General features: G+C 40.4%; 3 protein-coding genes across 4 annotated transcripts; 1 reads left to right on the top strand and 2 right to left on the bottom strand.

Moving 5' to 3' along the window:
- The first annotated feature begins 33 nt into the window (after positions 1–33).
- mxd3 (MAX dimerization protein 3) lies at positions 34–4,106 on the top strand. The gene is made up of 6 exons (XM_058063661.2): positions 34–427; positions 1,352–1,451; positions 1,551–1,580; positions 1,702–1,816; positions 2,745–2,910; positions 3,059–4,106. Exons 1-6 carry the CDS (start codon positions 358–360, stop codon positions 3,175–3,177), a joined length of 600 nt encoding a protein of 199 aa, XP_057919644.2. The 5' UTR covers positions 34–357; the 3' UTR covers positions 3,178–4,106.
- Positions 4,107–4,176: 70 nt separating this feature from the next.
- Positions 4,177–8,856, bottom strand: prelid1a (PRELI domain containing 1a). 2 transcript variants are annotated; one of them, XM_058063659.2, is made up of 6 exons: positions 7,554–8,856; positions 6,394–6,513; positions 5,820–6,045; positions 5,597–5,710; positions 5,411–5,489; positions 4,177–4,800 (listed from the first exon to the last, which is right to left on the bottom strand). In XM_058063659.2, the coding sequence occupies exons 2-6, from the start codon at positions 6,483–6,485 to the stop codon at positions 4,679–4,681; spliced, it is 633 nt and encodes a 210-aa protein (XP_057919642.1). In that variant the 5' UTR covers positions 6,486–6,513; positions 7,554–8,856; the 3' UTR covers positions 4,177–4,678. The 2 variants fall into 2 exon arrangements, with proteins under 2 accessions (XP_057919642.1, XP_057919641.1); XM_058063658.2 differs by having other exon boundaries at positions 6,394–6,516; positions 7,554–8,855.
- A 1,050-nt stretch (positions 8,857–9,906) lies between these two features.
- Positions 9,907–14,211, bottom strand: npy7r (neuropeptide Y receptor Y7). The gene is made up of 2 exons (XM_058063433.2): positions 14,124–14,211; positions 9,907–11,478 (listed from the first exon to the last, which is right to left on the bottom strand). The coding sequence occupies exon 2, from the start codon at positions 11,452–11,454 to the stop codon at positions 10,345–10,347; it is 1,110 nt and encodes a 369-aa protein (XP_057919416.2). The 5' UTR covers positions 11,455–11,478; positions 14,124–14,211; the 3' UTR covers positions 9,907–10,344.
- Positions 14,212–14,825: the final 614 nt, after the last annotated feature.

The following is a 14,825-nucleotide window of genomic DNA, read 5'->3' as shown; positions in this document are numbered from 1 at the left end:
ACGTTGCCTGCTGATGCCTTCAAGGTACTGTGTAATATTGGAATATTGTTGGACTCAATCCACAGAAAAACAACGCCCCAAACTGGGGTACTACCCTTCATGTTTCATATTTATGAATTAACATACTACTGTAATAAACGTATTTATTTATGAATGGACATTTCAGGCAGTATATACATATATTTTCCCAGAACACTCAGATGCCCGAGTTTAGACGAAGCCCTGAAGGCAGCACTATACGGTGTATTGAGGACGTTGCAGTTTGCACAGTCAGTCAAGTCAGACACTGCTTCACCCACTTCAATCGACTGGCTTCTTTGGTTTATTCTTTCGAAGAATAAATAATAACATAGAAAAATGGAAGGTTCCATTTGCAACATCCAGGTGCTTCTTCGTGCCGCCGAGTTCTTGGAGAGGAAAGAGCGAGGTCAGTGTTTGTGTCATTGTCGAAGTTTCTTATTGTTAAAGTAACAAAATACACAAAGGAGCGAGTTTCACAGTGGTTGTCAAATAACATAGAATGGCGAATTACAGAGAAATACAAGTGTTGTGTGTGCGAGCATTTATTTTTGGACAAGCTTCCCCCCCATTTGACTCAGTGACCTACATATCGTCCACATCATTGTACTCAAAGGCGCCAATATGGGCTGCTTTCAAAATGACGCCCGGCGGCTTATACTGCTAATAGAAATGTCCAACAATATGTAGTTGTTTTTTCCATACTGATATACATCCTTTGCCGTTGCATTGCTGACATTTGGGGTTACTTTTTTTTGTAAGCGGCTTTGCTAGCTTGGAGAAGAATGGAAACGTTAACTGGCCGATGGCGCCAAAATCGAACACAGCTGATGCTGATGACAGACTCTTTATGTCTGCTGGCTTTAGACAAGCGGTGTCCAAAGATTTATTAAATTTTCCCTTTTCATTGATTTTTATCAAAAATAAATTACATTAAAAACAGCATGAGAACATTAGCAAGGATGATTTGGACCACACTGAAAACCAATAGGTTGCATAAAAAGAGTGTATGCCTTGACTTGGATACTCAAGAATATAAATAATATTGCAAATCATCTACAGTTATAATTGGCTTTGTCTATTAACGTCACAGCAAGGATTTCTTTAAATTGTAAATTGCAAAAGAATTACAGTAATCCATCACTTCCCTGTTGTATTTGACTTTGCCCCCAAAACAACATGAATCATTTCTCCTCTTATGTAATATTTCTATAGTATTTGGATAACCAGGCAATGTATTACGACATCAGCGTGAATTAATACATTTGGCTAGTGTTTGTTTCATTTTACGTACTTGTGATGTGTATTACAATTTGTTTCATGTTTGTTACAGAGGCAGAACATGGCTACGCTTCACTGCTGCCTCCCAGTCCAGGTCTCTCTGATAAGAGAAGCAAACAGAAGAGCAAGAAGATATCTGCTGGTGGCAATAGGTGAATACATTGCATAACACGCAGCTGACAAGCGGGGAGTGGTTTGACTCTATTATTAATGTTTTTGTTTGTTAACTCAACCTTATGTTGCAAATGCAGGTCTGTACACAACGAGCTGGAGAAAAACAGGTAACTACCAGTGCTTGCTATTATATTAATACAGTAAGCATGAGGAGTAATGAGGCTAATTTGGGGGCGGCGTGCGTGCGCTTGTATGTTGTCAAGCATTGTTGTTGTTGTGCTTCTGCAGACGAGCGCAGCTGAGGCAGTGCCTGGAGCAGCTAAAGAAGCAAGTTCCCCTGTCGTCCGACACGATGAGGAACACCACGCTCAACCTGCTTCGGCGAGCCCAGGTTCACATCAAGGTACTGCGCTTGCATGCGCCGCGGCGTCCAACCAACCTGTCACTGCACAGTTGGATGCCGCCTTCTCCAATATGCAATCCAATCCGATATCCATGTAGGATACATTAGGGAGTGTCTCTGCAGTTATGAGAGGGATTGGGGGGCGGATGTCGCCGACTCTCAACCTGTGACCAATCACAACAGAGTAGGCGTGGTCAGAGCTGCAGGCTGTAGAATGGGGGGCATTTAGTTTAACAGGAGAATGCAGATTTACCTTGAGCCTTTTAGCAAAATACTTCCTATACCTGTATTGCCCCACTGGAATCCATCCATGTGTCTTCTTCCACTTGAGTCGGTTCACACGGCCAGCAGCCTAAGCAGGGACGCCGAGACTTCCGTCTCCCCGTCTAATTCATCCCCGTCCTCCTGCCCAGAGCAGCTCCCCAGGGAGGAGTTTGGGAGGCACCACCTCACCTGGCTCCTCTCACTGGGATTCAGTATCACTTAAAAAGTCCCCGAAATGAGCAGGATTGGGCCCCTTCATAGATCTAAGACAGAATTCTCATCCGCATAAAACGTTCTTCTAGAATGTCTGGCTAAGCAACACAATGTTTCTCTTCACAATACAGTCAACACAAGTGCAAAAGTACCAAAAAACTAAAATCTGAGATAATCAGTGGTCGTTAGAGTAATATCTTATTTCAGTTAACAGAGGATGGAGGATAAACTGGTGGTATATTTTAGAATCAGTGACCAAAATGTACTAAAAATAAGGTCTAATACCTCAAGCACAAAATAGTTTCTCAATGGAATGCGTGTTCTTGCCTTAAATTTTTTTTTTTTTAAATTTTTATAAAGTTGCAAATCATAATTATCATACCCGCGTAATCTTCTTTTGCTGTGGTGCCTTATTGTCTCCTTACACGCATTTTGTACGTTCTCCTTTCAGAAGCTGCAGGAGCAGGACGAGCGTGCGGAGCAGCTGAAGGGTCGCCTGCGCTGGGAGCAGAGGGAGCTGCAGGTGCGTCTGGAGCAGCTGCAGAGAGGGACCGAGCGGATGAGGAACGACAGCCAGGGGTCCACCATGTCGTCCGAAAGGTCTGACTCGGACAGAGGTGAGTTTCACGTTGCAGTAGTCCAGGGGCTCCAGACTAACGTTTAACTAGGAACACAATGGCCCTCAACACAAGGCACAGTACTGCTGTCATCCTAAATCTTCTCTCTGAGCTAACACACACAACCAATTCCTCCCGCTTCTTCCAGAGGACGTCGAGGTGGACGTGGAAAGCATCGTGTTTGATTGCATGGACTCTGACGGCCTGCACTATACACGCAACGATGCAGATCACTGTTACTCCAGTATGGACAAAGCCTGGCTATGACAGCAGCGAGGGAGCGGTCCTTTTTATCAGCGTCGTCACCGAGGCAAAGGGGGAGAAGACATTCCAAAAATAAGCAGGGTGAGGAGGATGATGCTGCACAACCGAACCCCATGTTTTTACAAAGGCGGTTGTTGTTACACCACGAGTGTAATCATGAGTGAGCTGTGTCGATTTGCACTGAAAGGCAGTTCAAATCACTGGGCTGCGTTGGAACAAACATCCAAAGCCACTTACAATCACTCATTGTAAGGGATTTCACAAATCAATACAGTTTTTTGTTTTACTTCAATACCTTCACCGACTTCAGCCTTCAGACTAGATTTGATCTACTCAGCCTCTCCTAAGCATTACAACTCAGTAAGGCCATGTGTGGCATGCACTTAAAACATTAATCTCTGCTACGGTGTATACACACACACACACACACGTCTGCCCGTGTTTTTGGCTCTTTTTTTTTTTTTTTGCACAAAAACATCCACGCATTGCACTTGTTTTGTCTCCAAAGAGTTGCAGATCTCCATGTGGAAAAACAGGTTAAGAGGAACGATTTAACGGCATTTGCACATACATGCCAGCCTATTAGGCAACTTGACCTGATATTCATTTGGCGTTTTTTGCACACTCTACTCTGTAATTTGGTGATGGCTGGTGGATTGGAGCGCATCGATTCTTGCACATCCAAGGTTCTTTTTTGTTACTAATTTCTTGACAAGCTCATGGATCAGACATGTTTTTACATTTGCTGCATAACAAATATGTATCATGTTGCTCTATATTTAATAACAGAAGGCACATTTTGCCCTCACTTTTGAATTATGCAAGATGCCTTATAACTTTTTATAGTATATGCATTCTTCAGTCTCTCCGCCCAGTAATATTATGTAGCAATTTTTGTAATGGTGTAAGCTTTTTTTTATGAATAAATATTTTCTATATTTAAACGTGTCCATATTTAACACAAGACAACACTGATGATTGTTTGACAAAAGAATGATCACATAATATAAAGAGCATGTATTCATATTTGCTTTTTGACGTACAATATGAGGCAGAATGCTCAATTTCAGTTTGGATTGTTTGTGAAGAACTTACAATCAGGGTTATAGTAGCTTATTAAAAAAAACATCAGACATAATTCTGCATAAAACATATTGCTGAAATGTTGATTGGAGCTAGTTTGACAAACTAAAAGTTAACATTTGTTGGGCACAGAGGTTGAATGAAGGTCACAGGAACGGCAAGAAATTCTAATCCCAACCAAGTTCTTTGCAGGATCTGACACTGCACCAAGTGGCAAAGTGATATGCAGTCAAAGTAACGTGATCAGGATGACCCGAGTGAAGAAGCTGAGGCATTAATGTGGTCCTCCCACCAGATCAGCAGGTTGCTTCCTCGCAGAAGTGTCCGTTTTTTTTGTCTCCCCACAATGCATCACTCACCTGGGAAGAGGATTTAAAGACAAGCGTGTCCCTAAATGGGTACCAACGGAAGCATGGGTTGATCAGACGTATTGTTTCTTCTGGGCGTGTGACGCCAAGTCTTTGGCTTTCTCTTTAGCTGCCAGCGCCGTCTCTCTCGCTCGCTCTGTCGCCGCCTCGGCTAAACTCCTTGATGGTGCTTCACCTGCAAAAACAAGTCAGGAAATAAAATCACCATAACTGACCACTTTTTCTGGAAATATAAGCCCCACGAAACGTTAACCATCATGTATGGCATCACAAGACAAACATGCAATGTGACTTATTCCATCCTCAGGGGAGGCGCAGCAGATAGTTACTTAGTTGCTAAGTTACTTAGGCTATTTCAAAAGGCCTGAATGAATTTATTTTTTACTATTTTGACTAAAATGAGTTGAACGTCCCAACCATTTTGAATTAAAATGTAGCGGATGACACTGAGTTGTCAACAGAAAGTTAGCAGTGGTCCCAATTTTCAGCAGTTCCAAAACAAAAGCTTTGCCAGCATGTGCAAATGTTTTACATGAGTCCGATAAAAGGACTGTCACACTGCCAAGGGGAACCTCAAGGGCGAGATAGAGCACACTTGCTTGATAAGGCCTAATATTATTTCTTATGTTATGTTTTCTTATGTTAAATATGAGTGTCCTTTCTGAACAAATCATAACAAATCATGCATTGTTTGGGTGGATGGACAAGTTACTTTGTTTCCTCAATAAAAAAGCAGCAAAAAGGCACAAATATTTGGTGCATTAACAAGAGCAGCAGAGATTTACCTTGCATTTTGGCCAGCACATATTCAAAGCCCTTCATGGTCTTGGTAACACTCGTCTTAAACCTTGCGAGACCAAATTCCTGCAAAGAGACATGTTGAACTCAGCACGTACAGGAAGCATTTTGTTTCCATATATAATAACATTTAGCATACACCATCATGTGTGTGATAACTAGCGTCTCCAGACCTGAATCGCTCTCGAGAGTCCATACACGTTGGAAGAAATCCATGCCTCTCTTTTTATTTCCGTCCAGCTGCCATTCTCGGGGTTAATTCTGTATTCACACCGCTCTTCCACCGACTGGGCGGGGGGAATATATGAACAAGGTACACGAGGACAAACACATCTGCGTCAAAAACTTCATCTTAACAGGACACGTTTGTGAACTTGGGAGGTGTATATGCGGTACCATAAGACGAGCGTGGCTGATGTTCCATGTTAACGTGGTCATTGTTCTTTTCTGAGGGTCCACTATGGAGTCCTCAAGGATGTAAGCTGAGCTAGCCATGTGTTTTGGAAGGTAGCGCTCCATCCAACGCGGCGCACGGCTCGTTTTGGTCAAGAGACGTCTGGAAATGAGGCAGTTGGCTGGAGTAACCTCTCGGAAAATGATGTCTTCAGTCAATACATGGTTACTGAAAGGCACACACAGACGCATCAGTCACAAAATGTGTAAAAAAATGTTCAGCTTGTAGTCGTAAAGTCGTAATATTGCTAGAAAAACTTTGAGAGTAAAGCACAGCACAAGAAAAAAATGCTCATATTAACGTGAATAAAGCAAGTTGTGGATATAGTTGCAATTATTGTCATTAGGTTGCCATGTTGATAAGTGAAATGTGAAAAATAAGGACAACATAAACAAAGAAAATGCAGCAATTATATTTTTAACAGTTGGTTTTCTAGTTTTCCATCTGCGTTAAGCGGAATGAAGACGAACAAAGGTGTCAATAATAAATAAGTCCTCTCTGGACCTTTGGCCTCACCTGTAAGGGTTTGGATAGCGTTGCCAGAAAGCAACACAGACTTGGTCCCAGGAGGTTTTTAGCAAACCTGCGCAGCAGAAATACTTGACCATTGTTCCCTCAGCTTAGGATAGAAGCACCCTGCTGTGACAACAAAAACATGAAAAGGGATCACTTGGATCTGCAGTGAAAAGTTGAGGTGGCTGGTATTATATATTTTGGTATTGACCCGATACAAAGTAATACAGGGACTGTATCAATAATTCCAATACTTTTTACTTGGGACATTTTTCAAGATCACTGAATGATTGTATGATTTTGTTCTGTAATTTGCAGATATAAATGATAATAAAACACGGGACAAAGACTTTATGCAAAATAATACAATTATATCAACACTCAATTGTGAACATCCATCAGACAAGCTTACAATATCAACACATTAATAAAATGATGCCCTTTAATTACATACAATTATTTCAGCTAAATCAAATTATGCGAAAACAAATGCAAAAAGGGCTATTAATCAAATCCTTTGACTTCATGACTTGAGCTGAAATAACAGTATTGCGACACAACAAAAACACAAGACATTCGTGAAAATAAACACGCAAGAGAAATGGAAAAATATATATTTTATCATGCTTATATCGAGCGGATAACTGATGCTACGCTGCTATACATTTGACCCGTTCAACTAATATAAATAAAAATGCAGATCCCTGCGATTAATTTGAGAGTTTCCAGGTCAAAAGTGCCTACATTTACTCCCTGAAAGTATACTTTTGTGTGTCGTTAACTTATTTATGCATGTCGCCAAAATACAGCAGTAGCAGTATAATCTTAATAGCAATAGTGTTAGCTTTAGTGTCAGTTTTACAGCCAAACGTTGCAGCAGCATTATCGCACATCTGAAAGAGTAAAATATATGTATTTTATATATACATGTACAATGTATTCGGTTACTGCTATAAGACGATAGTCATAATTAATTAACAACATACCAGCATAACTTCAGCGTTGCTGTCATGTGTCACGTACACACCGTTAGCATGGCTATCATGAGCTAGCCTAGCATATAGCGAACTATATGAATGAACGGCACAATTGGGTCGAAAAACTACTTGGCCGCCATCCACGAAAACATCAGTCGAATATATTTCTGAGGCAAAAATTGTTACCTGAATGACCGAAATCTTCATATAATGAATATTAGCATGTTTATTAGCACTCCCCTCGGCTTGAAATTACCAGTATGGCAAACCAATGCTGTCAAATGTTACACACGAACTGAACGGAAGGTCAAATAGGACGTCATTTCCGGTCAATTTAAGACTGCTATACCTTTGTCAACCACTAGAGGGTAGAAAAACACTGTGTTTTTGTTGTGCTCAAATGGTTGAGTGGAATGTGGGAGGAAATCTGAGCACACGGTGAAAACCCACACATGTAATTGATGTCCAATAGAGGTTTGAACCCCGATTATAACACATAAAAAAATAAAAATACATTTTGTTGTTCAAAAATAGTCATAAGTAAGCAAGTTAAACACAGGAAGTGAACACACCAAAAGTCATTGCTCAAGCTCAGAGAAGGAGGTGATTCTTCCTACTCCTTTTCAGACATGTTGAATGAAATTCCCCTAATTTAATAACGTGAATGAAACTCATACTTGAGTGGCTACTTTTTGCTTTCATGACAATCACTATAAAGCTATAAAGCAATCCCCACTGAGAAACTGACAGCAAATCAATTCTGCACACTAATAGTGTCCCTTGATGCATACCTAATCTGCAGAAACATCTAATGGTGCGTTGCATGCCCGGTGTTTTTATTTTCCTTCTGATATAAGTCCTAGCCGGAATATTCTATATGTGACTCTCCAGAACATAAAGGAAAATGTAGGCTAAGCCATGAAATCCAGCATGTGGGTGTTAAGATACACCAAGTCTCGCTCGAAGCATTTTCACTGCAGGGAAAGAACCGATTTATCACATTTATTTGCTGAAAAGTCCTCCGCTGCTTTGTTCAGAAAGCAGTCCAAATAATTACTTGTAGAATTATTTATGTGAATAAATTGACCTCTCGTTGATGGCTGGTTATGTGTGTTTGGATGCGGGTTTAAGTGTTGTGTTTACTGTATTTAAACGTGCACTTGACTACTCTACGAATGTTGCTACAGTTGCTAGAGTTTCGATTTGGCATTTCTTTGATTGGCCGCTTGCAAGATATAGCTCTTTACATGTTGTTCATAAAACATAAACACATAAAAAAAAGGTCAGTTCAGAAGTTCCCAGGGCATTGAATCAATCTCGACTGGGTTGTTCTCATCAGTTGGACATGTCTCGTTGGAACAAACACTATTTTGACGACACAATATCATATCTAGTCATCCGACTATTGTTCCACCTAGTCCTTTGAGCATGAATTACTGAAGCGTGGTCAGATAACAGTCAATTCAATGCCCTGAGAATACAATAAAAACGTCCACAGGCATATTATAGTCCAGGGGTGGGCAAACTACGGCCCGGGGGCCACATCCGGCCCGCCAAGTGTTTGAATACGGCCCGCCCAATCTTTCCAAAGTATTTCATTTAAACTCAACATACAACCTGGCATCATGGCCTGAGCCAACCTTTTGATGGTTTTATCAATTGCGTTTTTTTGACATGATCTGTTGTTTACAAAGTGCTCCTGAAAAAAGGGACACAAGCACATAATAATAATAATTACTATTATAATTATTATTATAATTATTATTATAATTATATAATAATAATAATAATTATAATAATAATTATTATTATTATATACATTATATACATTATATACATTATATACATTATATACATTATATATAATATTATAATTATACATAATAATTACTATTATAATTATTATTATTATTATAACTATAATATAATAATAATAATATAATAATATAATAATAATAATAAGTATTATTATTATTAGATTATTATTAGATTATTATTAGATTATTATAATTATTAATAGAACTATTATGGTTATTATAATTATTATATTAATACTAATTATTATATTAATTATATATAATATTATTGTTATATTTGCATATTTTACATAATAATAATATAATAATAATTATTTTAATTTTATTGTAATTCTTATAATATTTTATTATTTTTAAAATATTTAAATATAAATATAAAATAATAAATAATAATAGCAGATTGCATGACAATTTTACAGATACAATAATACCAGGTGGACTGTTACGTGTAAAATATATAGTCTACCCCCCCCCCCCTTTAAATTTTGTCATATCAATGCGGCCCGCGAGTCAAAAAGTTTGCCCACCCCTGTTATAGTCAGTTGAGCAGCTGAAAATAGACTCGAATATCTGTCCGAGAAAGACCTCTCACATATTCTCTAGTAGATTTCTTTCACAGTTCCCATCTGGCTTCCTTTACATTGAATCCGGCATGTCAACATAATTAACGTCCTGTTGGGACAGAAAAGCAGCAGCAACCTTCAGTGCCCCCCCCTAAAAACATCACCTTGTAAACACACAAACGCTTTTGAGTTCCTAATTAGATTGGACATGAATTGCCGATAAGTGATTTGCATGAACAAGAACCACATTATACAGAAAACAGCCGAATACATTAAAGTCACGATTAACATTCACAAATTAAAAAAAAAAAACGCTTTACATAAACTCAAGGCCAAGTCACTGAGGTCAAAAGGCTACATTTGTACGAGAAACGGGCATAATAATTGATTTTTATCAATTTGGTTTTCAAGCAACGGCGGTAAAATGAAGCGCAGTACTTTGCAGTCTAAAATAAGCCGTCAACTTCCTGTTATTTTGCTCGGTATCGAAACAGGAGCTCAGAACATTCAAAATTTAAACTAAATAACATTTAGAGGAAATGTATTCAAACGCCCATTCCGACTTTGTAGCAACATATTCCAACGTCTTCAGTCATCTCACACTGCAGTCGGCGGGTGTCCGCCGTTACGACCGTTGAGCCGTCTTGTGGAGCGAGTCCGGAAAGAGCCCTCCGGGTGGAATGATTCCGGCTTGTCTTCACAGCGGAAAACCATTAGGAAGCCATTTCTGTAGTTTTTATTCATCCAGCCGTACAGGAGCGGGTTGGTAAAAGTGGAACACATCGCCACGATATGGAACACGGTGTATATGAGTTTATACTCCTTAAACCTGAGAACCAGGTCCAGATCGCTGGCGAGCTGGAACACGTGGAAGGGCAGCCAACAGATAGCAAACACGACCACCACCAGTGCCAACATTTTAGTGGTCTTTTTACGTCGTGCGATGCTATCGTTGCGAGTCGACGGACTGATGTGGTTCTTCAGCTTGACCCAGATACAAATATAAGCGTAACTGATGATAGCTAAAGGGATAATGTACTGTAGAAGAAGCATGGAGAGGCTGTAGATGACACCGTCTCTGCCGGTCCCGTGGGGCCACTTCTCAGAGCATACGGCGATATGCAGATTAATGGAGGGGATCTCTTCCTGACGGTATTCTCGGAAGATAGCAAGGGGTGCCGCCAGGACCGCCGAGGTAGTCCAAGTGAACGCCATAATGAGGAAACTGGAGTGCCAAGTGAGGCGTTGACCCAGATGGAAGACGATACAGCGATATCGCTCCAAAGCGATAACGGTCATTGTCAAGATGGAGACATGAACGCTCAGAGCCTGGGCGAAGGGGACCATGTGACACAGCACGGCGCCAAACTTCCACTCGTCTAGCAGAGTATACACCAACGTGAAGGGTAAACACAGGGTGTCCACCAGGAGGTCTGCAAGCGCCAAGTTAGCTATGAAGAAGTTTGTGACTGTTCGCATGTTCTTGTAGCGGATTATCATATAAATCACAAGCGCGTTCCCCAGGAGCCCGAGCAAGATGATTAAGGAATAAGCTGTGATCAGGGTGATCTGCACTCCGAGATGTTTAGTGATATCTGTGTGGAAACCTTGCAGGTTCGAATCCATGCTTCCGTTAACTTGAGTCCACATGTCTCTTTCATCAGGCTCCCATTCTGCCGTGCTGTTGGACGTGTCCGGGGGGCTCATTTCTTCTCCAGGAAGTGCAAACACCTGAGAAGGAGATAGGCCCACCCTATCTATTATGGTCAGAAAATGACAAAGGATGTTATTACAGGAATATTTGTATTTATTATATGTCCTGTTTACTGCAGTCAATTCATTTTTCCTAACACAACCTGAATTTTTAGTCAGAATCCCTTTGTGACCTCTTACTGTATATTAAAACACAATTCGATGTGGGTCACCTAAACTTGTGTTCCAAAGTATCAGCCTGTATGTAAAATGCCATTAAATCAGCTATTGCAACTCATACTGTTTAAGTCAGGGGTCTCAAACTCAATTTACCTGGGGGGCCACTGGAGCTAGGGTCTGGGCAAGGCTGGGTCGCATCAGGTTTTCCCCAAAAAAAAAAAAAAAAAAAAAACATCTTAATTTTTATTTTTCTGCACAAAACAAGATGAAAAATAAATAAATAAAGAATAAAGTAAATCAATCAATCAGTAATAAATAAATATAATAATAATAATAAAACGGCAAATAATAAAAACTTAAGAAACCACATATAGTTGGTGGGCAGACAAATTATTTTTTTCAGATTAAAATGAACAAAGCATTATTAGAGCCCTGTAGACATGACAAAACATGACTATAGTCACATTTATATATTTTTATTTACAACATATTGCGCAACTGCAGGGTCTTGAGACACATGCTAACTCGCAAACTAGAGAGCTAGCGACCTTTAAACAGTAGCCTTCAAGTTATTTCCTTTAAACTTAAATAGCCAAAAACTTACCACTTCCACACGGATAGGGAGGATAACTATTAACAGTTATTTAACCTTTAACATGAACATTAATCAAACGTAATAATTTTTTCTGGATACATGATACCATACAGCATCCATATCAAACTTGCGCGGGCCGCACTAACATTAAACTTTCATATCAAGGCGGGGGGCCTCAAAGTAGTGTGCTGCGGGCCACATTTGGCCCACGGGCTGCGTGTTTGAGACCCCTGTTATATACGATCTGCCGCTTTTGTTCTTGACACAAATGATGCGTGCAAACCAATCTTTGCAAATCTTGAAACGGACCAATCAGAATCGTTTATTTAGACCGCGGTCCGCAGTCAAAAACTTACCACTTCCACACGGATAGGGAGGATAGCTATTAACAGTTATTTAACCTTTAACATGAACATGAATCAAACGTAATAATTTTTTCTGGGTACATGATACCATACAGCATCCATATCAAACTTGCGCGGGCCGCACTAACATTAAACTTTCATATCAAGGCGGGGGGCCTCAAAGTAGTGTGCTGCGGGCCACATCTGGCCCGCGGGCTGCGTGTTTGAGACCCCTGTTATATACGATCTGCCGCTTTTGTTCTTGACACAAATGATGCGTGCAAACCAATCTTTGCAAATCTTGAAACGGACCAATCAGAATCGTTTATTTAGACCGCGGTCCGTAGTCAAAAACTTACCACTTCCACACGGATAGGGAGGATAACTATTAACAGTTATTTAACCTTTAACATGAACATTAATCAAACGTAATAATTTTTTCTGGGTACATGATACCATACAGCATCCATATCAAACTTGCGCGTGCCGCACTGACATTAAACTTTCATATCAAGGCGGGGGGCCTCAAAGTAGTGTGCTGCGGGCCACATTTGGCCCGCGGGCCGCAAGTTTGAGACCCCTGGTTTAAGTAAATAGTGACTCTTGTATCATCCCCATTGCATAACCACTCAATCCAAAAATGTTCCCCGACATTATTTGCAAAGTGCAGCTTATGTTGTGTACAGCATTCATCAGCTCTTCCTGCCACTTGCTGCTCTTGTCTGCATGAATTCAGTTCCACCTGCTTCTACTCCATACAGTTAGAAAATGGAATATAATAATAATGGATGGAAAATCAGATGTATTTGTGTGCACAGACTTTTTTGTCAAATAGACTGTATGGTCAGGCACTGACATCAGTGTGACATTGTTATTAAAAAGACAAATTTGGGGGTCCAATTTAGACACTGAGAGCCCTTATTAATATTTACTAATGGATGACATGCAATGGCAATGAATCACTTTTTTTTTTTTTTTAAACATCACCACAGCTGTTTGATTCATGACGTTTTTGGTACATTATGCAAAGCTACTTTCATCCTTATTTAAAATTTATACAATTGACTGCGTTAAATGACAATTTAAAAATAACTTAGTGAATATTATTTGTATATGCAGCACAGTATGCGCACTTCACTGCATGTGTACAGTTTGCATGGGTGAAAAAGGACTATAGGCGACATGTATACTTGGATAGTTTCCTAAAGCATCGTTCTATGTTCAAAATACACCTGCTGTGGAGCGAAATGTGGAATATATGCAGCAGTCGTCGCAACATTACAACCGAATGTATCCCACTTCCGTGCGTAATTTGTCACCGTGCATTATTAGCGCGTTCAAAGACTTCAACTTTATCTCTCAAAGCGACAGGTGCAAATGATTTGTCCCTTTTTTTTGCCTTTTCCAAGCACCGTCATGTTATTTGGACTTCTGTTTTGCGCTCCGTCATCCAAATTACGCACGAAAACAACGGATTTCCTTTAAGGCTACGCTGTCACAATGTTATTGAATACAATTTGTGTCACAAACGTAAACCAAAAAAAAAACACTATCGGTGGACTCACCTTTCGTCTTATTTCTTCTGCCCAAAGCGAGTCTTCGCTCCACAGTAACGTGAACAAGGAGGGGGGAGTTGGGGGGGGGGGGGGGGGGGGGAGCTCTAGCTCCTCCCAAGCTGTGAGCGCCTGGTGCGCATCTTTGGATCCGCGCTACGTCCGCCAGTCAGCACTGAACATGAGACAGGACAATCTAGTAAGAGTCAGCTTTGCAATATGAAGCAGAAGACATCTCCAATGATGAAGAACAATCTGGTATTGAGTCTCCTCAGCACTAGAAACGAGAAGAAAACGAGAAGACATCAAATGTGAATCAGGTGTGCACGGCTCCAAACTACATATGAGAGACAATCAGTGAGAGACAGGAGAAATAGATGGTTCTGAATGATCAAGTGAACCATCAAGTCAGAAGGAGGTCTTCATGATGAAGTACCAGGCATGTGGTCTAACACCAGGGAGTTTCATGTGGTGGGTCGTGACCCAAAAGTGTGTCATGGAGCCGTTTTCCATCTCCCGTTCTTATGTGTGTATTCGCTTGTGTTGGTCGACTCTGACAAGCTTAGGTGCTATGGAAGGGGGGGTGGGGGGGCATTTAAGAACAACATTGTGACACACAGCTGCAGATATCTGCTGGAAAAAGCACTGTACTGTACAGGCTGAACTCGAAAAAAAAACTAGAAAATACAACAAAATGGAGAGTTGTGAAGTATA

This window comes from Doryrhamphus excisus, linkage group LG22 (assembly GCF_037039965.1).
Source record: "Doryrhamphus excisus strain RoL-2023G ecotype Guam linkage group LG22, RoL_Dexc_Guam_v1.1, whole genome shotgun sequence".
NCBI lineage: Eukaryota > Metazoa > Chordata > Actinopteri > Syngnathiformes > Syngnathidae > Doryrhamphus > Doryrhamphus excisus.
This window is presented reverse-complemented; position numbering and strand designations above follow the sequence as displayed.

Bases quoted from the DNA above. Each gene is read 5' to 3' on its own strand.
- npy7r (XM_058063433.2), bottom strand. From the start codon at position 11,454: ATGAGCCCCCCGGACACGTCCAACAGCACGGCAGAATGGGAGCCTGAT.
- prelid1a (XM_058063659.2), bottom strand. From the start codon at position 6,485: ATGGTCAAGTATTTCTGCTGCGCAGGTTTGCTAAAAACCTCCTGGGAC. The intron at 5,711-5,819 runs GTACCGCATATA...CCCCCCGCCCAG, and splicing joins TCAGCCACGCTCGTCTTATG to TCGGTGGAAGAGCGGTGTGA. The intron at 5,490-5,596 runs GTCTGGAGACGC...GTCTCTTTGCAG, and splicing joins GACTCTCGAGAGCGATTCAG to GAATTTGGTCTCGCAAGGTT.
- mxd3 (XM_058063661.2), top strand. From the start codon at position 358: ATGGAAGGTTCCATTTGCAACATCCAGGTGCTTCTTCGTGCCGCCGAG. The intron at 428-1,351 runs GTCAGTGTTTGT...TGTTTGTTACAG, and splicing joins CTTGGAGAGGAAAGAGCGAG to AGGCAGAACATGGCTACGCT. The intron at 1,581-1,701 runs GTAACTACCAGT...GTGCTTCTGCAG, and splicing joins AACGAGCTGGAGAAAAACAG to ACGAGCGCAGCTGAGGCAGT.